Here is a 27,876-nt window from a genome sequence, read left to right as displayed (position 1 = left end):
TTTAATTTTCTAATTATTATTTTTCCAATTTTATTAGTTTTTCTTAATTTTATTTGTTTATTTTTTTATGGTTCGAGCCCTACACCCCAGCAGGGGGTAACAGGATGAAAAGAAGAGAAGAAGAATTTATTTTATTCTTGAATTTTATAACTATTAATAACTGTTTATAAGTATTTAAGAACATTTTTATATGGTTAATGTTTTTAGGCTAAATTATATTATTTTACCACCAAACAAATAAGAAACGTTGTAATTGTACTGTACTCATAATAAATATCTGATTGATTATTGTTGATTTTTGTAAAAAAGACCTTATTACTTTAATTTTGAAATTATTCAATGAGTAACTGTTTTTGAGTATTCCGAGTCAATTAGAAAACTTCCAAGATTGGGACAATACCGAGTAAAAGTAGGAAATATTCACAGTAGTATTGAATTTACTTAAACAGTAAACCTATGTTGAATGGTTTAATGTAAATTAACAATTTGAATGTTTCCGTAAATTACCGTTTCTTAGAAATATTAATATTATTAATAATATACCGGGAACGTTACTGGGAAAATTCCGACCTCAGAAATGCCGATATCGCTCAAGCTTGACGCTCATGATCTCCTTGTAGCCCAAAAAAATGTGTCCGCATTCTAACCAATATACAACAAACAGAACAGACAGATGCAAGCAACAATACAATACTCTCTGTTGCAAGACTTGCAAGAAACTTTCCACCAACATAGGCAATACCTCCAAATTTTAACTTTCCCCTCTCTCTAGATCTTAAAAGTTTCTTCTTTTGTAAGGAAGAACATAAATTTATTTGAATTTTGTAAAAGTGCGCGACGTAACGTTCCACAAATTTTATGTAATAATCTATCTACCATGACAATGAACGATTCTATTCTATTCTGTCTAAAAATAATAAACCCCTCAGGTCCCTGATGGGGAATAAAATGCACCATAATCATCATCAATATCACCGCGAAAATCTAAATTCGAAGAATGCCTTTATCCATTTTTCTATTGATCTTTTCGAATTCGATAGGATTTTAATTATAGAATTTTATTTTAACGTGGGTACCTCGTCGAATGTGTATTCATGACTTAATTGAATGAAAAGGATAGGCACGTTCTCATCGAAAACAAGCTGATTTGATTTGACGTTTTGTTTGTCTCGTCACGTCATGAACAGAGAACAGAAACAATTTTTCAATAAACGAGTGAAAAAAATTGTATTCAAAGAAATTCACGGATTTTGTAATATATAATTTACCTAAAATATGCTCACTAATCATTGAAATGAGTCCTTTTGCGAGTACGAAGTGAATGTGGTGCTGAATTATCTTTAAATATGGAACTGTCCGGCTCGGGTATGTGTGATAAAAGTATATTTAAATAGTTTCGTTTGCATATGGTCTGGAAGAGTTAGACCAGGGTTGGCCTATTTATATTCTTGCGCAACAGTTATTCCCCGTGCCGGTATTTATCAGTAAACACGGACCATTTTTTGTTTCTGTGACAACGAGAGCGATAACAAACTCCGTGCGCTACGCACTTGAGAGTTAGTCTTAGTGTTATTATTAAGTTTGTGACGTTAACTCCTGCGTGTAATAAGTTGTAATGCAAGTGCAATAGTTTAGTCATTCTAATTGCAAATGTGTAAGTGTATACTATTGGATTGTGTGCCTTTGTCTATTTAGTGTGCGTAAAAATAACGTACGTTTTATTTCAGGGAAATCCCCGAATTCTTCGTTGTCCTTTAGATATAATGCTAACAATGAGGAACTTGAAGAGTTGTATCACATGTGTGATGATGATCCCCCTACACCCCAAAATGACCCTCCCAGTAGTCAAAATGAAAACGCGAGTCCGAAAAAATCGGATAAAAGCTCATCTATATTAGACAAATATTTCAAATCAATGAGACCAGAAAAGCTGCCAGAAAAAGAGAATGATGATCAAAAATCTGAGCCCAAACCTGTAGAGGACACTAAACCAGCTGTTCCTCCCAAAGAAGTGACATCATCACCTATGAAAGAGTATTTAAACCGTTTAGGCAAAAGGACTACCACTTCAGAAGGCTCCATCGATGCTAAGGAAAGCTCCAATGAAACTTGGAAGATCTTCCATGACTTTAAGTTCAAAATAGCACAAGCTGTTGAGGATATTAAAACTCGTTCGGTAGAAGGTAAGGATTGTGGTGTCCCATTTGTACAATAATAAATTGTGAACTTGTGTTGTCTAATCAGTCTGTGATCTATTCATAGAAACAAAAGAAAAATCAGTGCCAAGAGAAAATTCTACATCAGATTCAGAAGAAAATTCTGCCATCAAAGACTCTGATCAACAAAGTGTTGGAGATACTGACAACCAGGTAAGTGTCTAGTGCTGAAGTTTAAAGTTTTTTTTATATTTATTTGAAAACAATTATTGACATAATCCTTACAACCATAATATTAGCTTTATATCTTTAGATTTCATAATCAATTTCTCTGATGAAATCCTAAATTGACTTGTAAAAGAGCCCACGTAGGCCGTGCAGAATAAAATTTTGAATTTTTGAATTTGAATTTTTAAATCTTATTATCATGCTGTGAAAGTATTATTGAGATCTATATTATCTTGACCGGAGTCAGTGGAAGAAAATGGTTCAAGCCCTACACCCCAGCAGAGGGTAACAGGATGGAAAGAAGATGTTATCTTGATGATTTTATGAATGAAATTGATCAGCTGTAATTATCCTTAAATCTTAAGCAACCCATATTGATACTGACACTTTGAATAAATTAAATTGCTGTAGCAATTACTGACTGACAAGAAATGTGACACTGCATTATTGCATGCTCTTGAGATAACCTCTTGTAACTTAAGAAGTCTCTTATGGTTGAGTAAAGATGTACCTATTGGGGGTTTTCTCATAATATTTCTCACAACAATGATTTATGGGGTAATCAACTGTTAGACCAAAACTTTTCACTTCTCTTGCATTACCAAAATTTTCTGTGGAGTTACCAAGAAATGACATTTCCAATTTGTCTAAATCTTTCTATTGGAGAGCAAATTGCTTGTTTTAAAGTATAAGTGTATAACATGAAATGATATAAAATTTATTATTTACAAGTATATTTTCGATTATAGTTTAAACAGATTGTTATTGGCCCTTATGCATAGGGCTATTATCTGCATTTTTCTCAAAATTACCAATTTGTGAGTGTTACAATTTAAATTTAAATTAAATGAAGTCCCAAATAATATTAGAGAACATTCAGGACATTTTTGACCACACCAATAAGTACCTATGATATTGACGACCAGTTTGGCCTAGTGGATAGTGACCCTGCCTACGAAGCCGATGGTTCCGGGTTCAAATCCTGGTAAGCGCATTTATTCGTATGATGAGCATGGATATTTGTTCCTGAGTCATGGGTGTTTTCTATGTATTTAAGTATTTATAAATATTTATATATTATATATATATCGTTGCCTAAGTACCCTCAACACAAGCCTTATTGAGCTTACTGTGGGACTTAGTCAATTTGTGTAATAATGTTCTATAATATTTATGGTAAAAAAAATTAACCCTTTGAACGCCACGCCTATCATGTGTGGCGCGACATTGAGGATCTTATTGCAACACACAAAGGTTGACATTGGGCTGTAACCGCCCGTGTCAATTGACGTCTTTGGTGGTCGAACGGTTAACCCCATGGTTGTTATATTTATTTTACAATTTAAATTTTGCCTATGTTACGTTGGATTTTGTCGTGAAGCGTGAAAGGCAAAAATGTGTCCTACTTGAATACCAGGCTTTAGCTTTTGGTTATTCAAATGTAATTGATGAAATAATGAAAACCTGGCTATCTGTATAAGCATATAGTTTACAGAAAAAATCCACTTAATTATGTGTTTGTATGTAATTTGCATTTTCTCTCTTTATGACATTCACCATGTTTCCATCAGGTATCATCCCTTCACAGTAGCATTCAGAATCTGTCTGAAATCACGCAGCCGGTCACGGCCAAGCCTACCGATCGTGAGTCTAGTCTTCCTTTAGAAAAAAACAATTCGGAATCCAGTGATGATACACATAAGAATTTAGGTAAGCCCTGCCTGATCAATAAATAAAATGATAATAATTTAGGGTCGGCAACGCGTATGTAACACCTCTGGAGTTGCAGGCGTCCGTAGGCTACTGTGACAGTTTACCATCAGGCGGACCGTATTCTTGTTTGCCACTGACATGGTAAAAAATAGAGAAATACAAAAATACATAGATTCAACATTTATTGGATTACTTTCAAATAATAAGCCAACTTAAAAAAATATTTTATTTTATTTGTTCAAATTACATTTGAAACTTACACCTACCACCATAGCGTCACAAACTCAGTTACTATCTACTTATTACCACATTCACTCTTGGTCAACAAAACCTGACAATGTTTTGAAAAGTTAATTAAGTATAGCCAACTTTTTTTATTTTTCTATTTTCGGCCACCATTTTATATTTCAAAGGTACAAATCAGAAACAGATTCTGGCAAATAAGAAAAAAATATATATCTGAAAAAGTACCTCTCATTTTGCGCACCCAAGTAATATTTGAAAACTTTATCCTTAATCATATCATATAAAAATTCCAATTTATTTTTAGCCAGTGAATCAGAAAACGGAACTGGAGATTTACTAGACGACAGCAGTATGTTAGAAGTGGAGTCTGGTGTCGAAGCCCTGGAGGACACTAACATCGACGCGCTTGGAGACGTCAACCTGTACAAAGACTCGGGGGACAAGAACCCTCCTGTCCTGAACATCCTCCCCTGTACCGTACAGAGACCAGTAACACCCACAAATTTCGGATCCCCACCAAGCAAAAATAATATACAGACAGAAACTCCTAGGCACTACTTCTTTAATTTCACAATGTACATTCTTACTTTTTTACTAATTGTTAACTACCTACTATTCCCGAACTCTCACGCCTGGAATGGGTTCCTGCTTGGCGTATGGACGTTTACATTTGGAAGTAATTTGAAGCAATGGTTTTTAGACACTTATTTTAGCACTGACAAGGAGCCTAGAACCAGCTTTTTTCAGTTTAAGCGAAGCAGTGCTGTACCGTACACGTACAGTATTCCTAATGTTAAGGAGCATAGACCAATAAAGAAACATGAGGTATGTATTAGTTAAAGGTGTAAGTAGTTCTTGGAAAAGAGCCTTCATGCGACAGACATGAGATGATGTTGCATCAAGGTACCTATTTCTTGAAACTAGCACAAATGTACCTATTTATATGCAAAAGTTCTTGGTTTTTAAACAGTGTTATATATTGCAGGGATGGATAAACCATTATAGGTTTCACGAATATGATGCCTACACGTATCACATCAACAAAACAACAACCGCGTTCATGAAATTAGAAGGTAAATGTTCAATAAAAACAGAATTAATTAATGATCCTTATTATTTTAAGCAATTTATGTACTTGATTATTGTGACATATTTCCTTTTTTTTTTTTTTTGAAAAGCACTATCTAAGCACTTTATTGTGCACCTAGATATAACTGCAATTAGGACCTTATTTACGAGACGACTTCGCTAACTCTTGGCCGACTCGGCTAATCTTAAATATTTACAAACTTTATCTTTAAAGACGTCATAACTCAAATGACAAATAATTAGCGATATCTGCTGTGAATGACCTTTTATTGTTTTAGGTTGCAATTTAAGGATATCGTACACAAAGACAAAAATAGCGAAGAGAGCGCTGTGGGACGAAAAAATAGACAAAGTTGTTTTCTACCAGCATAGACTGTATAACTTAACTGGAGCCAGAGTATTCCTGCTGCCAACTGGGCTTGTCAGTAAAAGGTATGTAAAATGTTTTTATTTTGTTACTTTGTGTCCAGGTTTTGCAACATAGCGTAAGGAGATATATTAAAATTATTTTTTAGCACACCCGCTGGTAAAGGGTATCTTGATTGTTCAAAAACTGATGACAAATTTGCATTGTATCCACATGTGTGGCGAAGTAATAAGTAGAATTGACTTTTAAGTGATAATTTTGATTGATAAATAAATAAATAAATAAATATTATAGGACATTATTACACAAATTGACTAAGTCCCACAGTAAGCTCAATAAGGCTTGTGTTGAGGGTACTTAGACAACGATATATATAATATATAAATATTTATAAATACTTAAATACATAGAAAACACCCATGACTCAGGAACAAATATCCATGCTCATCACACGAATAAATGCCCTTACCAGGATTTGAACCCGGGACCATCGGTTTCGTAGGCAGGGTCACTACCCACTAGGCCAAACTGGTCGTCGACATATTTAATAACATTCATTTTGAATAGATTGGGTTTGATTTTGTTTGGTATTTTACAGTTAGTATTTTCCTTGCGTTGGTAAGGTGAAAAATTTTTGTGTTTCACTCGGCAAAAATTTGTTTAACCTTCGTGTATTGAAACGAGAGGTTAAACAACAACTTTGCCTCCTTGTAAAACAAATAACTATTAAGAGGCTGTCAATACCTAAAGCGCGCACACTGTCTATTTCTAGTCTCACGGTTTAGATATGTTTTGAAATTGTGATTTAATTGCAGACCCATAAGTCAAAACAATAAAGACATAAAACCGTTTAACTGTGATTTTAAGACCAATCTTTGCAATTATTTTCTATCGAGCCGATTTCGTTCAATCATGTATTGAGTACAACCACGGTCTTTGAAATATAATTAATATGAACATATATTTTTCTTACTTGACTAAAACAAATAGTCTTTCTTAAAAAACTGTTTAAGTAACATCAATTTCAAGGACATTGGGTGTTGACAGCCTCTTAACAAATAACTATAATCGACCGACATGTTTCGATCCGTTTAGAGGATCCTCGACAGGAGCACCGTCTCTAGCGCGCGCACGACATGTATATATCGTTTTAAAAAGTTCAAGTCCCACGCAAGGTTGTTAGTTAAAATTGTGTAACAGGTTTAAAAACTAACACGATCTTGGTAATTTACATTATAACTACGATTACCCGAGCTGTGCCGATTTGCCGAAATACGACGAAAAAATAGTCTAAATGGTAAATATCCCGTTTGCAATCGTAGCCATAGGAATTCGGAAACGGTAAGGTTATCTTATCTCACTTATTCAGAGTGGCGTAACGGAGAATTAGGTAAAGTAGAGATAAACTCAGTTTCGGGCTTCCACTCTAATCTGTTAAAAACCCTCCAAACCGGCCTCCAACGCTGGAAGCCTTGGTCCCTTTTTCTTAGGATGTGACATCTATTTCAGTTCATAATTTATGGCTCGGAAACCGTTAAAATTTTCAAATCGGTGTCATTCATTGACCCGAGAAAAGGATTTCGTTTCCGTTTGCGATTACCGGTTAAAGAGAGAGTTATTGAGGAACGAAATTAACCGGTTAAATTGAAAATATCGAAGCAAGCAAGCTATATCTTTCACGTATGTCACTGAATTTAACGGAGAGTCTCCGGTATTATATCGTTCCCCGCGAACCGTAATAGTACATTTCGATGCTAGTGCGGAAAGTATGTCATTACTTCACGAGTACCGAGATATCTTGAAGACTTGGGACGAGTGAAGAATGACATTTCCGCACGTATATCGAACGACGTTTTTTAATACAGTTGCAAAAAATAAGAAAAACAACAAGTACTTTTTTTATGCATGTTCTATAAGACAGAAACAATTGTAAATATAAACTATAATACTATTATGTGTAACGTACGAGTATATTTAAATTGTATGAAAACAATATCGAATGTTGCCTTTGGAAACTTAAAACATTCTTGCAGTAAGAAAAAACGCCTCTGGTTTGACAGGTGTTTCGGCAGCTATTCCGTTCCTTTCAGACAACTTATTAAGAACAGTTTTTCAATATTCAATATTAAAAAATAAACGTGTTATAATGATTAAGACTTACCTCTTAATTATATATTATATAAATTAAATATGAAATATGCATATATTTATTATTCTTACATTAACAGTAGGCTTTTATGTTGATTACGACTTTTAAAGGAAACTAACATTAACACTCATCAATAAGTAGTCATGAATTGGAACAAGTGGAAAAGTAAAAAGCACTAGTTCGCGAAATCCAACTTTCCGCACGCTAAACCGCTACGTAAAGTAAAACTTTTTGAGCAACTGTATTAAAAAATTCCATTCCCTCTCTTTACCGGTTAGGAGATAGAACCGGTTTTTAATGAATGAAGTAATAGGTACAACGGTTTTAGTAGGATATTAACAGGTATTTCAATACCGATTCCGAGCCCTGATAGTAGTGTGCCTACTTATCAATGCAATAATTTGATTTATTCCTTAAATATCAACACTCTTAGCTGACGAACTAGAAAGTTACGCAGACGTTAGCGAATATTATGTCAGAGAAACTCGCGGTAAGGCTATACTAATAGAGATCATCTAATGTACACCCAAGAGAAATGGAAACGGGTCACTTGGTCCCGAACGTAGGTAGGTACATATGTTTTGTAACGACCAGGAGCCCATTGTACGAAAACTTGGTTGTGAAAGAACAGGGGGACCCTTAAAAAAAGGATATTCGACTAAGATAGACTACAATACTACTTAAATATCCCTTATCCACCGTTCAGTTATGGCTTTGCTCCTTTGTCGCGTAAATTTTTTTTGAACACATTAGCATCACATACGAACATTTCATAACTTGTGGGTTAAGATCTCTAGATCACCTTGAAACAGTTCAAATGTCGTAATAGTTGTACGTCATACGACGATGCAAAAAATGCGTCAATGTATAATAAAAACATGTGCATTAGTATTGTATTATGGCAATTAGCCGCTTTCACTGGTTAGCAGTGACACTTTGGATTACTGCAACATAAACGCAACCTAACTTGTTTATATCGTCTCGAGTTGGGGCAGGGAGTAAATAGAGAAACACCTTAAGTGTGATATTATAAGAACGTAACTATATTCTCCAAATAACTGCCTATATATTAAGCTAATTAAGTTATGGCGGCGAGCAATGCACATTTCAATTTAATGCGACTACTTAATTATCTAGTAGACAGCGTAATGAGCTAAAAAGGGAGTGTACATGCTTACATAAAAAGGAAGTTGTCGTGTTATCAATAAGTATTAGTATATTTTTTCTTAAGTATGGAAGAGGCGTCCTGCATTGAAAGAGATTAAACATGATTTTATTACCAACTAAATATAGCATTAATAATGTTTAATAAAATGGCCGTGAATTGGAATTAGATTAGACTTGCAAATACAGTCATCTCATCATTATATTAGTTCTCTAGGGACATAGACTTCTCCTGAATAATCCTGAAGGTCCTGATCTCCACAAAGACTATAATTGTGCGCTATCCTTATCTAATGGTTAGCCTAGAATTTATTTGTTCCGTGGCCACCTTTATTTCTTTTCAACACCAGTTTAGTATTTGTTTTTATTACCCTCATTCAAACAAATAATCAATACAATTACGCCTAGTAAGGTCATTAAACAAAGCACTAAATCTCACGATAAGCCGGACGGTGCTACATTGCCCGAATAGTTAGCCAAGCTAACCTTCGCTCGCGTCGCTCGACCGGCAATTGGGTCGAAATTATACTGAGTCGTATAAAGTAGTCTATCTTCAAACAAAGGTACATGCATGTGCCGCACGCAAGAAACAAGTGATAATACTCTAAAAGGGCACTTGCTTAGATTTCGGTTAGATGGGACGAGCAGTTGTTGCACTTGTTGCGTTCGAAATTGAAAAGTTTTACGTGAAATCTTAATGGGGAGATACTGTCATTATATCTATACTGTACTTCGGTCGCACCGCTGGACCGGCAATTGGGTTAATAACCTCTTCCGTAACACTACACGAATTATTTTAACTTTAATTTCGAATGATTAACGAATTTACTATTCTGACGCATGCGTACGGTAAAATGTGTAACGATGTTTGGAATTTCACTTTCAATTGGTTTATCCAGTTACGAAAATATTTTTTGTTACCTAAGTTTGTTAACTTCTTGTTTGTTAACCTTATAGTACTGATTAATATGACACGATTTCAATACCTATCGCACTAATATTATAGATATATTTGGACGGGATGGTTTGGCAGTTCAGATTAATTGGCTTTACAGCACCTACTGAAAAATAAATGAAAAAATAATTATTTTATTTTCATTCATGATCATTATTTATTTATTTATGTTAAGGAGAACCAACAGCTTTAAACTTACAATAGGTTTTAACTTTAAAACAGAAAGCCAATTACAGAAACTCACAGGTAGTTACAAAGTATTAAAAAACAATTATGCTAACACTTACGCACACACACATGCGTACGAGAGAGAAATAAAATACACAATTGAAAATGAAAATAAAAACCTAGGTTCCGAACAACTTAGTTCATTAGCTCCCAGAATAACTGAGGTCTCGGAGTTCAAAAGAGGAAAACAAAATAAAGTTTATCCGACTTTAATGCTTATAAAGCATATTTTAAAGTTTATGTTAAGGCGCTAATGAAAATGAAAACAAAACAATAAAGAAACAAAAAAAGTATATATGTTATATATGTAATCATACATTAATAGAAAGAAATCTCATATAAAACACCGCTTAACCAGACTATGCCTCACATTAGGAACTTTACAGTTGAATATAATATCAAGTTCCTTCGTTCGACATCTCGTATAGCTTAGGACTCGCGCGAACCAGGAAGCTATTCTGCCTATACTTGAAGGATGCAGTCTTTACAGATATTGGGGGATAGAACCTTTTAGAACGGTATTATGATGGGTGAATATGACTTTTATGTTATTGTGATTACCTACTACATAAACAAACGGAACTTTTAATCTATAGAAGTTACGTGAATCTCACAGAGTTTACTTATCGCCCACAAAGAGGTCTATCAGTAACCACCGAAGAGTTTCACTATCTGTCTTCAAGCTCCATCATCAGATCAGATTGTTGCATTGTCAATTTGTAACTTGCGAAGTTTCACATCGATACGACTGTTAGAAATTAGTTAAACTTGAATTGCAAGGCTTTAATTATTGTTAATTTAAATAAGAGTATTTTTGTACAATAAAAAAAAAGTTGTTCATTGTTTTTTAAATGTCACTTTAAACGGAAATAGATAGACGATAAGATAATAATAGAGTATTAATTAATTTCAGACAATGGAGCAAAAAATATCCAATATGTATCATACTAAATGAAAATGAGACAATACAAGTACTTGAGAAGGAAAACCTGCCCGAGAAAAACCTGGCGAAGCGTCAGAGAGTAAAAAGAAGGAACAAGAGTCAGAGACCACCGAAACGAACACCAGCCCGGAAAAGAAGAAGAGATTTGTATGGAGAAAGAAAGAAAAAAGGTAGGCGTGATTTTAGGGTCGTGGTCCTGAATGTTAACAATGTGTTAAGATGGTCGTACTAACCAAATTTCCCGATGGGACTAACAAAATCGTGAATACCTCGAGGGCCCGAAAAAGACGAAACAAAACAAATGTGGGCCCTGGGGTATATTTTTTAATGATTTTCATATCGGACCCTTTCTCATGGGTATTGTTCAATGTGGCCATCAATATGGCCTACAAACCATACATTTCGTTTGCTAGATGTGGTTCTGTTTTTTTAACAATTTAAATTGCATTTTTAGTCTTTCACAAGATGCAGAGACGCCTGGGAGAGAAGGTCTGCGTCATCGGCTCGTCAGAAAAATGCATAGAGGTATGGCGTACCGGATTAATAATTATAAATAAAAAACCCTCTAAATTATTATAAAGATTTTTTTATACTACGTCGGTGGCAAACAAGCATAAGGCCCGCCTGATTCTAAGCAGTCTCCCTAGCCCATGTACGCCTGCAACTTAAGAAGAGTTACATAATACGCAATGCCGACATTGCCGACCCTAACACTCCGCACCCCCGTTGAGCTCTGGCAACCTTACTCACTGGCAGGAACACAACACTATGAATAGGGTCCAGTGTTATTTGGCTGCGGTTTTCTATAAGGTGGAGATACTTCCCCAGTTGGGCTCTGCTCTAGATCTGGAATGACATCCGCTGTGCTGAGCCCTCCTACCACACAAAGCGAGATGACATTCACAATGCCCATACCTCTCTTTTGAACGTAGTTTAAGGACGTACCCGGGTCAAGATCACAAAGTTTTACTTATTAAACTATTTAACTATTGTTAAGTGTTAAGTCAAGTCCCTAATTGACCCAAGGGTGTGCAGTCCATCTTAAGTTATTTTATGTCTGTAGCGGTTGATGGCCCATAGAAAAACAATTAGACACTTGGACTTGTATAACTTTTAATAAATGCCACCACAGACAAAAAGCCGGACAGCGTGTCCACCGCCACAGAGCCAGACAGCCAAACGGAAAAGACTTTACAAGAGGAATTGAACGATGAGGAGCTGACCAGTGCGCCCACCAACGGCAAAGATGAAGTCCTCGAAGATGATCTGGATGAGACCGAGATTTCCAGACTGAAGGAGTTTTTGGATGAAACTGTAAGTCACTCATAACAAGTATGTCAGTTAAATAATGACGTAAAGATATGCAATTCAAATTGCGGAGAGTTTCTAAAAACTTGGAAAAAACTACACGAGAAATCTACCATACAAAAATATCAGAAATGTCCAAGTTTCCCCCATTTGGATTATTTAAATTATTTTTGTTTTTCAAACTTAATTCATTTTTTCTAGGCAGTTTTTGGCAGTATGTGTGGTTCAAAAGACTCAAAAGTATCACTCATGTACTGTTACACTTTAGGTATTGATTACTTTCGGATAACTATTGCCTTGTTGGTTTAGGAGCCGGAGACTGTGGAGGGCGCGGCGGAGGGGGAGTGGAGCTTGCACGTGAAGCACTCCAAAGACGCGCACTCGCGGCTGTTCCTGTTCGCGAGGACCGGCCGCGACAAGCTCGAGTGGTGTGTATTGGCTTGTTGGTTCAGCAGTCGGAGACCAGAGGGCGCGGCGGAGGGGGAGTGGAGCTTGCACGTGAAGCACTCCAGAGACGCGTACTCACGGCTCTCACTTCAAACCTCAATATTTTTATTGGAAAACAAATAATCATTGACTTTTTATTAAAAGCTTTTATTTAACTTGCAATGTATGTATGTATGTTTGTTCGGGTGGAATCTTGCAACTCAATTTTGAAGCAGATATCTTCAGCCGATTGAGCTGAATTTTTGTATACACGTTTAGTTTGGATGTAATTTAGTAATTATGTGACGTCATTCTAAATCCAAAATGGCGGACCATTCAAGATGGCGGAATAGTTATTTTTAATGCACTTCTACAATATGGGTATCAAATGAAAGGGATTGTTGACAGTAACTCGAAAAAATATGTGACGTTATTCTAAATCCAATATGGCGGAACATCCAAGATGGCGGAATAGTTATTTTTAATGCATTTCTACAATATGGGTATCAAATGAAAGGGATTGTTGAGAGTAACTCAAAATAACTAAAAAGTAATAAATAAAATCGCGAGGTTTAAGTACCTATAAGTATTAAATTAAAATGTTTGAAAATTTAAACTTAGCAGATCAAGTTACTAAAGTTAAAAAAAAAAATCGCGCGACAAGCTTTTATGAACATATAAATGTGTATAATGAGGTTATAAGTTGATGATTAAAATTTTAAAGGAAAATTTTATTTTCTTCTTAGAGCATTTAAATAAAAGCTTTTGTTAAAAAAAAAGTACTAATACGTTTAATTTGGATGACAATGCATGATAAATTATGTGACGTCATTCTAAATCCAACATGGCGGACCATTCAAGATGGCGGAATAGTTATTTTTAATGCACTTCTACAATATGGGTATCAAATGAAAGGGATTGTTGACAGTAACTCGAAAAAATATGTGACGTTATTCTAAATCCAATATGGCGGAACATCCAAGATGGCGGAATAGTTATTTTTAATGCACTTCTACAATATGGGTATCAAATGAAAGGGATTGTTGAGAGTAACTCAAAATAACTAAAAAGTAAAAAATAAAATAAAAGTATTTTTTTTTATAAAAGCTTTTATTTAAATGCTCTAAAAAGAAGAAAATAAAATTTTCCTTTAAAATTTGAATCATCAACTTATAACCTCATTATACACAATTTATATGTTCATAAAAGCTTGTCGCGAGGTTTAAGTACCTATAAGTATTAAATTAAATTAAAATATTTGAAAATTTAAACTTAGCAGATCAAGTTACTTAATTAAAGTTTGTTTATACAATTAAATCGCCCAACAAACTTTTATGAACATATAAATTGTGCATAATGAGGTTATAAGTTAATGATTAAAAATTTTAAGGTATTGTGGTTTCGATTTTTCGCTCTGTGAGCGTTATTTTCTTTGATTGATTGATTATCAAGAAATAATGTTGCATTAACCACCTATAATTTTACTATTAACACAATTGACAGGTTCCGACGATTACACCAGGCTATAGCGGAGGCGAATCCGTCGCTCGAATCTTCCGTCGCCGAAGACAAGAGTACGAGCGATCTCGCGCCCGACACCAAGGAGGGCATAGAGATGGCTGTCTACAAAGTATCTGAGAAAGATACTGTCTCCTTCCCGAAGCCTAATGTAAGTACCTAATGTTACTACTAATAGGTTCTGATACATACACATGGTTATAGAAGGGGCGAATCCGTCGCTCGAGTCTTCCGTCGCTGAAGACAAGAGTTCCAGTGAATACGCGCCCGACTCCAAGGAGGGCATAGCGATAGCTGCCTACAAAGTATCTGAGAAAAGCACTTCTCCTTCCGAAAGCCTCATGTAAGTACAAAATGCTACGACAGTTTATAATACACACAGTTATAGAAGGAGCGAATCCGTCGCTCGAGTCTTCCGTGGCCGAAGAAAAGAGTGAGCGATCTCGCACCCGACACCAAGGAAAGTTTCGAAATGGTCGTTTACATAGTATCTGAGAAAGATACTGTCTCTTTCTTAAAACTCAAAAAAGTAAAAAGGTACCAAACCAAAGTTAGGATTGTAAGTGGTATTTTGTACTTACAATTCTACCTTTGTTAAAGTACTTGTACCTTAAGTATACTCATACCCTACACTGAACGTAATTCAGCTGATATAATGACGGAAACTAGCAAGTATAGGACGTTACAATTTATCTATAAGAAACGTTATGATCGTTTTTTTTTTTTTTTTCAGAACAAAGTTAATCCAGTGCCGTCCGAAATTCCTGCTACCGTTACGGACTGGAGTTCGTATGAGAAAACGTTCTGGCCCTATTTAATAAAAATCATGCAAGTAAGTGCTTTATGTAAATATGTATTCAATTTCACTTCACACATAGTATTTGTGAAGTAAATCTATTCTCCTTTCCTTCTAACCTATGCCTATTCCTTCTTGTTGAGATTAGAATGATAAAAAACCGATTAGACTTCGTCAAGCGAGCAAGACATTTTACTATCCATACTAATATTATATGCGAAAGTGTGTACCTCTGCCTGTTACCTCTTCACGCTTAAACTGCTGAACCAATTTAGTTGAAATTTGGTATAGAGATAGTTTGAGTCCCGGGGAAGGATATAGGATAATTTTTATCTTGGAAATCACCCCTTAATAGGGTGAAAATTATCTCACTTCCACCCCGGAAGTAATATAATTGATGGTTGACCTGATACATAATTGATGTAAACAAACAGTAAACATATGCTGAAATTCAATGATTGCCTTTACACTTAATCTAGGCGCACTATTTGTCTCACTAATAAAGAAGTTTGTATAGCGTTAATAAATAGCTGGTTGGATAAAAAATAAGCTACCCAAATTACGAAGTCACGGGCAAAAGCTAGTAAACTATAATTGTAGTGTCCAACAATGGCGTAACGCTCAAAGAACTCATTTTTAAATAATTTTCCTTTTTTTCTTCTCGTTCTTAAAAGATAAGTAACCCATATGGCAGGCTGCCTTCCAAGTTCTATGACGCTATTGCTGTCTAACAACAATATTCATTATAGCTGCTTATTAGTATTTGAACTTAGATAAACGTCCCATCCGATCTCTGACAGACGCACGAAGAAAGCACGAGACAAACGGTCGACACCGGGGTCACCTGCGACCTCGATCCCACGCCGGTAGAGGCTAAAAGCAAAACCAAGAAGAAACGAAAAACCGATGTTAGTACCCATATCTATCCTATTCCTATTTTTGTTTCTACCTTTGTCCTTTTCATGTAGACAAAGAAGCGAAATCGGTTAGGGCCGATCTCATTTCATCAGATGATAACCAAACCAGATAACCAGATCACTCACTCTTCTACATGAAAAATACAGGGGAAGTCCATAAGTACTGTACTAAGGCTTACTGGCTATTTGTACGTTTACTTTAGATTAGAAGGGGTGGCGTATTATAGATAAATTATTAGCTTCGCGGTATCAGAGTTAATTGTAATTTGATGTATGTATATTTTGTCATAAAGCGCCATTGAGTTTAGATGTCAAATTTGGGATACAGTATTCACTACTGTTCGCATGGTATCTTCTTCACGATGTTATACTAACTCACATTATCCCAACATAATCCACAGAATCTTATCATCGACTTTATAGTGTTGTTATTCCCTTGCAGCCTAAATCAGCTCCGTCCGCGTGCGACTGCCGAGTGCTGCCCGCCGAGGTGTCGTGGGTGAACACGGTGCTGGCCCGAGTCATGTACGACGTCATGAGGGACCCGCACATCATGATGCGGGTGCAGAACAGGATACAGAGGAAACTTAACACACTCAAAGTGAGTCATTTAATATCAATGTACTTGTTTTTACAGAATATCACACGTTTTGTGTATAAAATATTTTTGTGCGTCTTGATGCTGATTTTACTAGAGACTGAATACTAAATTATTTTAATTTAATCATTTATTTCTGATAACAAGACCCATACATTATTTATTATATAATATAATAATAAAAAAACAGAAAGATTTAAAAATTAATAATAAAAATAAAAAAATCATTTGTAATTTGATTATATGCATCGTTTAAAATTCTTAGAAAGTGTTAGGATTGTGGAAACTAAAAGAAGTTGGAAATAAAGTAAACCTTGGCTATTCGGTGATACATAGTTATTCGATAGTCAGTTTTATTGTATTTTAGCCGAGTTGCCTTGTAACTTTATTGCTTGAAACAATGTTGAAGAGATAACACAGATTTGGCTTTGGAATAGCCAAGGTTTGCCCTATTTGGAAAGCGATTGGAAAAAGATCTCTGGAAAGATATACAATCTCTGGAATGCTGTCGGCCGTATCATAGTGTACTCGAGTGGTACACTACAATGCGTCTGAGTCCGTCTAGATATTGGAAAATTGGCACATGTTATGCTGATTCTCAGTCAATGCCTTTTATATGTGAGGGCTTAAAAAGTCATGCCGCGTGTGTCGCTTCATGCGGGATATAGCGCCTCATAGCCTATTAATAATTGTTCGCCTTTGTACTTTCAAATGTATGTCTCCTATCCTTGTTTCGTACAATTTATTACGTACTTACTAATCTATTTGTCCGTGCTCCAGCTACCGTCGTTCATGTCGCCGCTGGTGGTGACGGAGCTGTCGCTAGCGGGCGCGTGTCCGCTCGTGGAGCGCGTCGGCGGCGTGACGTGGGACGAGCGCGGCGTGTGGCTGGACGCCGACCTGCGCTACGACGGTGGCGCCACCATCACCATCCTCACCAACATCAACCTGATGAAGCTCAAGGAGAAGAGTGAGTATAACGTGTCCGCTAGTGGAGCGCGTCGGCGGCGTGACGTGGGACGAGCGCGGCGTGTGGCTGGACGCCGACCTGCGCTACGACGGTGGCGCCACCATCACCATCCTCACCAACATCAACCTGATGAAGCTCAAGGAGAAGAGTGAGTATAACGTGTCCGCTAGTGGAGCGCGTCGGCGGCGTGACGTGGGACGAGCGCGGCGTGTGGCTGGACGCCGACCTGCGCTACGACGGTGGCGCCACCATCACCATCCTCACCAACATCAACCTGATGAAGCTCAAGGAGAAGAGTGAGTATAACGTGTCCGCTAGTGGAGCGCGTCGGCGGCGTGACGTGGGACGAGCGCGGCGTGTGGCTGGACGCCGACCTGCGCTACGACGGTGGCGCCACCATCACCATCTTCACCAACATCAACCTGATGAAGCTCAAGGAGAAGAGTGAGTATTACGTGTCCGCTAGTGGAGCGCGTCGGCGGCGTGACGTGGGACGAGCGCGGCGTGTGGCTGGACGCCGACCTGCGCTACGACGGTGGCGCCACCATCACCATCCTCACCAACATCAACCTGATGAAGCTCAAGGAGAAGAGTGAGTATTACGTGTCCGCTAGTGGAGCGCGTCGGCGGCGTGACGTGGGACGAGCGCGGCGTGTGGCTGGACGCCGACCTGCGCTACGACGGTGGCGCCACCATCACCATCCTCACCAACATCAACCTGATGAAGCTCAAGGAGAAGAGTGAGTATTACGTGTCCGCTAGTGGAGCGCGTCGGCGGCGTGACGTGGGACGAGCGCGGCGTGTGGCTGGACGCCGACCTGCGCTACGACGGTGGCGCCACCATCACCATCCTCACCAACATCAACCTGATGAAGCTCAAGGAGAAGAGTGAGTATTACGTGTCCGCTAGTGGAGCGCGTCGGCGGCGTGACGTGGGACGAGCGCGGCGTGTGGCTGGACGCCGACCTGCGCTACGACGGTGGCGCCACCATCACCATCCTCACCAACATCAACCTGATGAAGCTCAAGGAGAAGAGTGAGTATTACGTGTCCGCTAGTGGAGCGCGTCGGCGGCGTGACGTGGGACGAGCGCGGCGTGTGGCTGGACGCCGACCTGCGCTACGACGGTGGCGCCACCATCACCATCCTCACCAACATCAACCTGATGAAGCTCAAGGAGAAGAGTGAGTATAACGTGTCCGCTAGTGGAGCGCGTCGGCGGCGTGACGTGGGACGAGCGCGGCGTGTGGCTGGACGCCGACCTGCGCTACGACGGTGGCGCCACCATCACCATCCTCACCAACATCAACCTGATGAAGCTCAAGGAGAAGAGTGAGTATTACGTGTCCGCTAGTGGAGCGCGTCGGCGGCGTGACGTGGGACGAGCGCGGCGTGTGGCTGGACGCCGACCTGCGCTACGACGGTGGCGCCACCATCACCATCCTCACCAACATCAACCTGATGAAGCTCAAGGAGAAGAGTGAGTATAACGTGTCCGCTAGTGGAGCGCGTCGGCGGCGTGACGTGGGACGAGCGCGGCGTGTGGCTGGACGCCGACCTGCGCTACGACGGTGGCGCCACCATCACCATCCTCACCAACATCAACCTGATGAAGCTCAAGGAGAAGAGTGAGTATAACGTGTCCGCTAGTGGAGCGCGTCGGCGGCGTGACGTGGGACGAGCGCGGCGTGTGGCTGGACGCCGACCTGCGCTACGACGGTGGCGCCACCATCACCATCCTCACCAACATCAACCTGATGAAGCTCAAGGAGAAGAGTGAGTATATCCTACTCACTATAAAACGAGTGGTCAACCGAGTCCGTCAATGTAAAGGTCTGGCGATTGCGCATCGGAAGTGATAACCAGACCCTTTAAAGAAATCTGCCATTATTAGTAGTGAGCTTTTGTTTGTTCAATAATATTAGGCGTGTGGTAAGGATTAAAGGGATAGATCAAGGCGAAAGTGATAGTTTTAGTTATTTGAAGCAACCTTCTTGAGCTTGTTATAATAACTTTGTAGATGTGTGACGTAGGCGTCGGATAAGTACAACTATTTACGTGCTTTTAATCCTGGCCCTCCCCTTGTTTAAAAAAAAAGGTATTACTGAGCTCGACGGTTTTTTTTTCAGATCTAACATTGGAAGAAAAGCTCTTGCTAACAGAAGAGCATGTAGTGGAGAGCGATCTCATCATTACGGGGACCGGAATGTTCTCCGAAAAGCAGCTACGGGTAAGTAACCTTATTCGATATATAAAGGCTAAATTCACAAATTCCATAAAAAAAAACCCCTTAAAGCTGGCGACTTCTCATTTTATTTCATATATTTTATTGAATGCATATATAAGTTTTTACTTCCCTCGGTCGAAATGAAAAGTAGAGTGTTTAAATCGAGTAAAAGCGCCCATTTTACCTTCGAACTATAGTCTCTTCGTTCGAGCGCTAAAAATATCAGAGATCAGTAAACAATCCACTAATTCATACAATAAACTTCATCTGTCTGCTATCCAAGTCCAAATGTTCACTATGTCTTTGTAAAATATATCTGAACGCCGATGTTGTGTGTGCAGAAACGCAAGCCCGCCATATTCGACAGCGAAGTGGAGGACTCGGCGGAGTCCTCCAGCGACGATGAGAGCCCGCCCGTGCAGCCCGTGGACAGCAACGAGGCCATACAAGCGCAGGAGCTGTGAGTTCTGTCCCATTTCCTCTTCATCTTGGATCCTTGTGTTATCCTCTAGCCAACTACAAATCTAAAAAATGCACTTTGATTATAGACCTCTGGGCGGTTAGACATTAAAATTAGTGCTGTGAGTTAGCGCTTATTTTGAGTCTTACTCGAGGGCCACGGGACGCTCGACGCTGACGCCGACGGCCATACAATAATTTTAACAAATGTACGGTGGTCAGCATCAGTGTCCAGCTATATGGGCGAGGAGTTAAAGTTCCAGGAAATCGCCTTTGAGTCAAGAAGAACTGCGAGTCTTACACCCCCGAGACTTCAAAAGGCCAGTTCAAACCTACACTGATATCTGAATGATGTCATTTTGTAGTGCGTCTAGCGAGACGAATGAATGAATGAATGAGCGCATTCCAATAAATGTACGGACAAGTACGAGCGAAATGCACGATAACTGAATGACATCATATAGATGTCAATGTGTGTCGAATTGGCCTGTTAGACTAGAAATAAGCGCCCAACTCTAATTATAATTTATAAAAGGCGCTTTTTGCGTAGTTAATAATTCTTCGTTTTTATTACTAGTCAACCAGTGGTCATGATACGGCGCGCGGCGACAAACACTCGCAAGTTCCTTTGAGCCTTCAGTGACCGTTGTGGTCAGACTTATCATGTTCAAAAGCTTATTATAGTTACCATTAACCGCTAACTACAACGTAATAAAATAATAACCTTGACTACTGAGTGTTACAGTACTTTTGCGCACGGACGCAGAAAGAAGATAGTTTAATACCTATAGTAACGTGCATCGTTACAACATAAAGTTAGTTTTTTAATTAAAAAATAATGATGTTCTCACAGTGCATCGGTGACGCCAGAGAGCGGTTCGTCGAAAAAGAAGTTCCTGAGAATGGTTGATAAGATATCTACAAATAAATACTTTCAGCAGGTTAGTACCACACCGTTGACTGACTATTCATAACTCTTACTGCAACGACATATTACTTAAAGACCTATGTTGTTCCTACCTTAAATATGTAAAATATTAAATCATAAAATATATGGAAGTATAGCACGTACGGTCACGTTTGAAAATATCGATACGGACAAAATGCAAAAATATGTATACACTACCCTAATATATCGGCCATAAGGTTGTGTATACATATTTTTGACACTTCGATCGTGTCGATGTTTTCAGACGTGTCAGTACTCGTCCAAACACTTCTAATATTTTCCATGATTTTTAGTATGTTATTGACACAGTGAAAAACTAGGTTTATATGTTTTCTTTTTTTTTTTTTTTCAAATATTACAAAAGAAAATAATTTTTTTCAAAACGAAACTTATAAACCTAGAATATATTATGCTGAATCGATAGACATAAAATGAAAGTGATTTGTTAAGATTAAGTTTGTGGTAACCGTTTTCTCCCGAATGGAATTTCATAGATAAAGTACCGTTATTTCGTTAGGATCGCAAAGCTATTCTTCCCTCTTTACAACTGTATGATGAAAGCTTCAATAAAAGTACGTTAACTTATATAGTGTCCATAGGTAAAACGCCTGTTATTTGACCCTACTATCATCATAATTAATAACTTTTAACTAAATATGTGTTATTAGAAAATTTAACACTCCCGGGTAGAGGTTAAAGTACAAACTTGCTTGCAGGTAACCGACTTTAAATACGTGAAACGTGCTATGGAGGGGCTGTCCAATACGGACATCAAGTTACAAGTGGAAATCCAAGGGCTAGAGGGACGGTTAGCTTTAAATCTGCCGCCGCCGCCTCACGACAGATTATGGCTCGGGTAAGTCTTTGTGATGTTCTTTTTAATCATCTATACATACAGAGAAAATAGTCAATAGTGTAGTTAAATATCTTAAACATTAAATCAAAAATTAATATCATCTAACTTTTTTTTTTACGAGACAAGCATAAAGCTTTCCGATTGCTTTATCGATTACTGGACTATTCGTAGACTCCGACTACGGTAAATTAGCATCGACTTAGTACTCTTGTGAGTGACAATGTATGTTCGCGCCATACTTGACGTAAAGCGGTTGTATGCAAAATGAAGGATCCAACGGTGGTTGCTGCAGGTTCCGCACGAACCCGCAGCTGGTGCTGAAGGCGCGGCCGGCGGTGGGCGCGCGCACGCTGCGCTTCGCGCACATCTCCAACTGGATCGAGCACAAGCTCAGCAAGGAGTTCGAGAAGGTGCTCGTGCTGCCCAACATGGAGGACATCGCCGTCGACGTCATGACCCCCACGCCCGTCTTCGCTGAATCCACTTGAACCGCCGTGCGTATAAACGTACCACTATTATGTGCAATAACTTACTATTATAACCCGACATACCGCTGCCCAACATGGAAGACATCGCGATCGACGTCATGGCTCCACTCGCTTAATCCAATTAGAGGAATCGGTGGTGCGTATAAAGGAGTATTATGTGCAGAAGGACGTTGCCGCTAACGTGTTGACTGAACAAAGGTTACATAGCAAAGGATACTTCTGCTGTGTTTAAGCAATATGCATCTAAAGGACATCGGGGTCGAAATCATAACACGTGCGAGTTTTTTTTTATGAAACTGAAGATTTTATGTCGAAGTACAGTATCCGGTGATAAATATTGCACATCGGTCTTTAGAAAGAGAATATGGGAGACAAGGAGAGAGAAACAGACAACGCTCTACGAAGCGAAATTCCAATGTACAATATCGCCGGGTACTGTACTTTGCTGGAGACTATATAAACTTTCAAGACGCTGCAGATGTATTTTTAGGTGAGCTATTTGGCTCTAAAAGCTAATTTCCCATACAATTATTTAAAAAAATGCGATGCCATGACGCCCAAAACGTTGCACTTCTAACATGGCACATACTCTGGTGCATATTACTTTAATCATTGTAACCGATATAAAGGACATGGTGCTTCACATGAGCCAGCCTCGAGTCTGTACTATGCTAGTGCATTTGTAGTAATAATTTACTTGTAATTCATCTCATCGAACACGTCTCATGTATCAAACGACAGCGGTTAAAGGGTTAACAGCGAAGTATGAATAAGTTTTCGTGCCAAAAGCACGCTTACAGTAGAATGAATGAAGGAAGTGTGCAATGCCAAGAGACGTTAATTTTTTCTTATATGTACACTTTTAGAATCATAATATAAAGGTCTTATTTACAATTTAAAAAAAATATCTACTCTATTGGGAAATTCCTTAAGACCTTTTTATTGCAAACGCTGCAATTCAATTGTAACGTTCTGATGCTATTATTTGCCATAGCTTGGCACTGACTGATCATTTGTACCATTACAAGTTTATATACTAAGATCTTTCATACCACGCGTTTTACAAGCTTCATTATATAAAACGGTTAAACTTTGAAACTTTTTGTCTATGGCATTGCTATGGGTTTTGCAGTCGGCTGCTCTTGTTTAGGTATTTGGTTGAGATTACGGTGTAGGAAATAGTAGCGGAGGCCTTTAGCTGAATATTAATTTATTTCGCTCAAATAACGAAAATGTTTGATATCAAATCATTTCATGAGAATTTATTTTCTCAGCGATGAATATTGCGGAGCAGCTGAAAGATTATCTCTTAGCGATATTATCGACTGTCATTTAATCACAATGTAGCTTTGCTCCCGGATATGGTTTATTTTATTCATCTTTTTCCTATTTATTATAATAACTTTTTTCCTTGTCAAAATTTGTTGCTATAGCTTTTAGCCCAGTAATACATGCTGTTTGCAGTTACATTAACTTTGTTGTTTTCGATAAACGAATAACTTGCTTGCCGCGGAAACGAGGTTTCGTGCCATAATCCACGAAATAATATTACTATCATTAACGGCTTCTATTTCTTTCGTATTTCTTCGTTACAAATGTCGTTAAAAGCTGTATTCCGCATTTTCGTTAATCCGACGTGATTTGTACTCGGGGTATCATTGGAATATAACTGGGATTGGCTTGTTCATCATCAGGGTATAATTATGTTACATTTTCCAAATTTTTTTGTTAATGTTTTTGACAATATTTTAGGATGTTTTGATATTACAATTATAAAACAAAGACAGAAACATGAGATATTAAAGAAAACAACCTTGTTTCCATACTTTTCGCCTTGGCTGTACGGCTGTAGGCTAACGTGATAATGATAATAGACGTGATAATTTTCTAGTTGTACATTTTATATACACTCTTGTCACCTTCAGAACAGATAATTATGAAATGCTGATTTTGATTATCATACATTTTCGTTATAATTCTGTCCTGGGTCGAGAAGGCTAGAAATACATACCGCTTCATCGGTCCTACATTAAGTGAAAGAGGGCCGAAGCAAATTAGAAGAAATTAGACCGTATCAGAAACAATGTTGTATTGTATAAATATACTAATTTAGCACAAGCGTAGTTATGTTGAATGCTTCGTTTAAACATAAATGAGCCTAAATAAGTAAATGGTTTATTTCATCCGGTGTATTTAGATTTTTATACGCTTTCTATAATACTTTAGCTGTGATGTAATTAATGCTTAGAAATGAACGCATACTCTGTACTGACACACAATTTTCGTGGTATTTGTGAAGCAAGCAAAAGGTGTTAACTGTTGTCAATAAGACGTTACTGCCACAAGTGTGCGTGAAAAACGCACTCTTGACGATAAAAAAGCATTCAGGATACCTTTTCATAGAATTCATTTTTGAAATATCTACTTGTTCTGTATTCAGTAACGGGAACCTTAGTATGCAGGCATTCATGTAATTTGCGCAAGATAGCGCTTTGCTATACTTCTATCGCTTTTTTTAGAACTATTCATTTCTGTCAGTATGTATTATGCGAATGTCTAAAACCAATCAATGTAAATAATTAAATATTCCGGGAGAAGTGCATTTATACCCTGATCCTAGTTTGATAAGTCAGAATGTTTTCCCGAAAATATTATTTTCATATGACTGGAGGGATATGGACTGGACGGGAGTAACTGTCATCGAGCTTCCTCGGTACTAATTATTATTCTGACAATAATCTGTTGTTTGCACTCAAGATTATATAAATGTTCTTATATGAAAAATGTAGATATTGCGACCCTGTCACGATCAAGAATTCCTCTATTTTTACTGGTATTTTATAGTAGATCCTAATATTTTTGTAGTCAGTTGGTACTAGATATGATAAAAACTGTTGCGTTACGTGCATTTCACGTGTTTAGTCGAAAGCATTTATTAGTTTGCTTTTCTGTTATGAAGTTCTGACACTATCAGTGGTTTATTAAAACAAGTAATTACCTAGTCAACCAAGTAATTACCTTTACAAAAAACGCACTTCGAATATTTCAACCTAACATTACTATACAAGTTGTAACATAAACTTTTGTTACACCTTGTATTTGGCATCTTGTACGGGTATGTCATTTCAAGCGACTTAATAGTGTCTCACAGACGACCGCAGCCGCACCGGACCGCGAACTTGGTGCGGTCAAAATATCTCTTTCTCGCTCTTACTTATAGCTGCGTCCTTAACGGCCGTGCGGCGGCCTACCTTACACATGATCGACCGTACCAAGCCGCATCAAGGTCGCGGTCCGGTGCAGCCGTCTGTAGATACTATAAGTTTAAATGAAAGGTTGATACAAGTAAAAAGTAAGACCTATAGTTTGCGACTTACCAATGAAAGTTCTGACAGTGAGCAATGGTTTGTTACATTGTATCGCCTGGATATATCGCACAACTCATTGGCAAAGCACCTTACGCCGTTTTAAAAAATATTATTTTTATTATAGCATCAGTATTTTATATCTAAGGCTATCTTATATATAAAATAGGTAGGTGAGGTACTATTTTTTAATGTTGTTATGGTTTTAGTAATCAGACAAATTATACAATAAGACAATATCGGCACACATCGGCTATTATTACAATAGTATCCCATGATATCCCATCTTAACTTGCAACAAAAAATAAATACACACATACGTCGTGCTAAATGTATGCATGTGGCATTTTTGCTTTCTATTTATCAAATCAAATCAAAAATATTTTATTGTGTGGTTATGGGTTCTACAAAGTTCTTAGGTAAATGAGTCATGTTCTCCATATACTAAAAATATCCTTTACTAAAACAAAAGTGATATTAATTTGTTTGGTGTCTACATAGTTTGAAAAATACCCGTAGGGTTTATTATACTTTTTATATGAATGTGGAATAAATGGGAAGGTCGAGATTATGAAAGTAACCATAAAAGGCTGAAGGTAACTTGCTCACGAAAGCAATTATATTTCCGTGAATATGTTAGGATTAGCTTCTCCATGTGAGTGCTATGTTTTAAGCGAATTTAAGGTCGGTTGGTTTATAAATAAAATAGATACAAGCCCAGGCGCCTTACTCGACTAATTGAAGAGGGTATCATATCTTATAATGCCGTCAAAACCATTAAACACTTCGCCCTAATGGGGTTCAGTCGTATGTGTTCAGCCAATGGGGGAAGAATAGCGGTCCTCGGTAGCGGCTTGTGTTTTAAGTGTTTCTAAATTAATATATGTTGTTTAATTATATTCCAAGCTTCAACTCTAAAATAGCTAATCCTTGGCCACTTGTAGGGCGACCTTTACATAATTATTTATTTACTTTTATAAATTATTCGAGTATAAATGACTTTGTAACGTACTAAATGGGGTCTACCCAAGTTCTTATGAATTTTTCGATAAAATATTTAATGTTTCACGTTTTACATACATAAAAACTAGCGCATATTCTACGTAAGCAAACATCTACGTATTCATTTTAAAAGACACTACGTTCTACATATCACAATTTTGTAAGTCATGTTTCAAAAACATACTGCTATTCTTCTACATAACCATGTTAAATGTTTAACATAGTAATGTACTCCTAAACAGTTTTTAATTTTATTTGTAAATATATAACTATATGATATCGAATTTATGTTTGTTGGACACTTTGTATAGCGTCTATTGTAATTAGTTACTGTTTATTTCAGAGGTCGGTGAGGCCAAATCCGTGAGCAATTTTTTTTATTTAACTTAAGCGCAATCGTTGCTTTATCGATGGTAACTTTAGTGTACTGTTTTTTGAAAGACGCTGTCTGTACGGAATATCCCTCAGACGGATTTGGCCAAATTGACCTTGCACGAAGAAAATGTTTTCGTTTTTCTGTTTGTCTGTGATCACATAGTGATTTCTATTTTCGCAGTGTTCGTGTACCAAAAAAAAAGAGTAATTTTCCATGTATATAGTCTATGAAATTATTAAAGTGTTTATGTGATATATAGTTAAGAGTTAAACCGTGCCGAGTAGTTTTTCTATGTGGTATCAGTTGTGATTTTTCAATAAATGATTTAATACATGAAAAAAAATTTTTCTTCTCAAACCTTTGGGATGTGGGACGTATAAAAG

At 37.7% G+C, this 27,876-nt stretch overlaps 1 protein-coding gene across 1 annotated transcript; it reads left to right on the top strand.

Moving 5' to 3' along the window:
- Positions 1-356: 356 nt before the first annotated feature.
- On the top strand, positions 357-27,836 carry LOC133522091 (testis-expressed protein 2). The gene is given in 21 exon segments (XM_061857295.1): positions 357-1,365; positions 1,728-2,183; positions 2,263-2,369; positions 3,956-4,094; positions 4,648-5,168; positions 5,329-5,416; positions 5,711-5,864; positions 11,209-11,285; positions 11,288-11,408; positions 11,693-11,763; positions 12,371-12,552; positions 12,856-12,974; positions 14,476-14,641; positions 15,224-15,322; positions 16,646-16,804; positions 17,582-17,771; positions 19,901-20,001; positions 20,340-20,458; positions 21,311-21,398; positions 22,123-22,262; positions 22,555-27,836. Coding segments are annotated over 21 exon segments (3,312 nt in total). The 5' UTR covers positions 357-1,346; the 3' UTR covers positions 22,751-27,836.
- Positions 27,837-27,876: the final 40 nt, after the last annotated feature.

Source organism: Cydia pomonella, chromosome 10 (assembly GCF_033807575.1).
Source record: "Cydia pomonella isolate Wapato2018A chromosome 10, ilCydPomo1, whole genome shotgun sequence".
In the NCBI taxonomy this organism is placed as follows: Eukaryota; Metazoa; Arthropoda; class Insecta; order Lepidoptera; family Tortricidae; genus Cydia; species Cydia pomonella.
The sequence above is the reverse complement of the archived record's forward strand: the minus strand, read 5'-3'. Positions and strand labels throughout refer to the sequence as shown.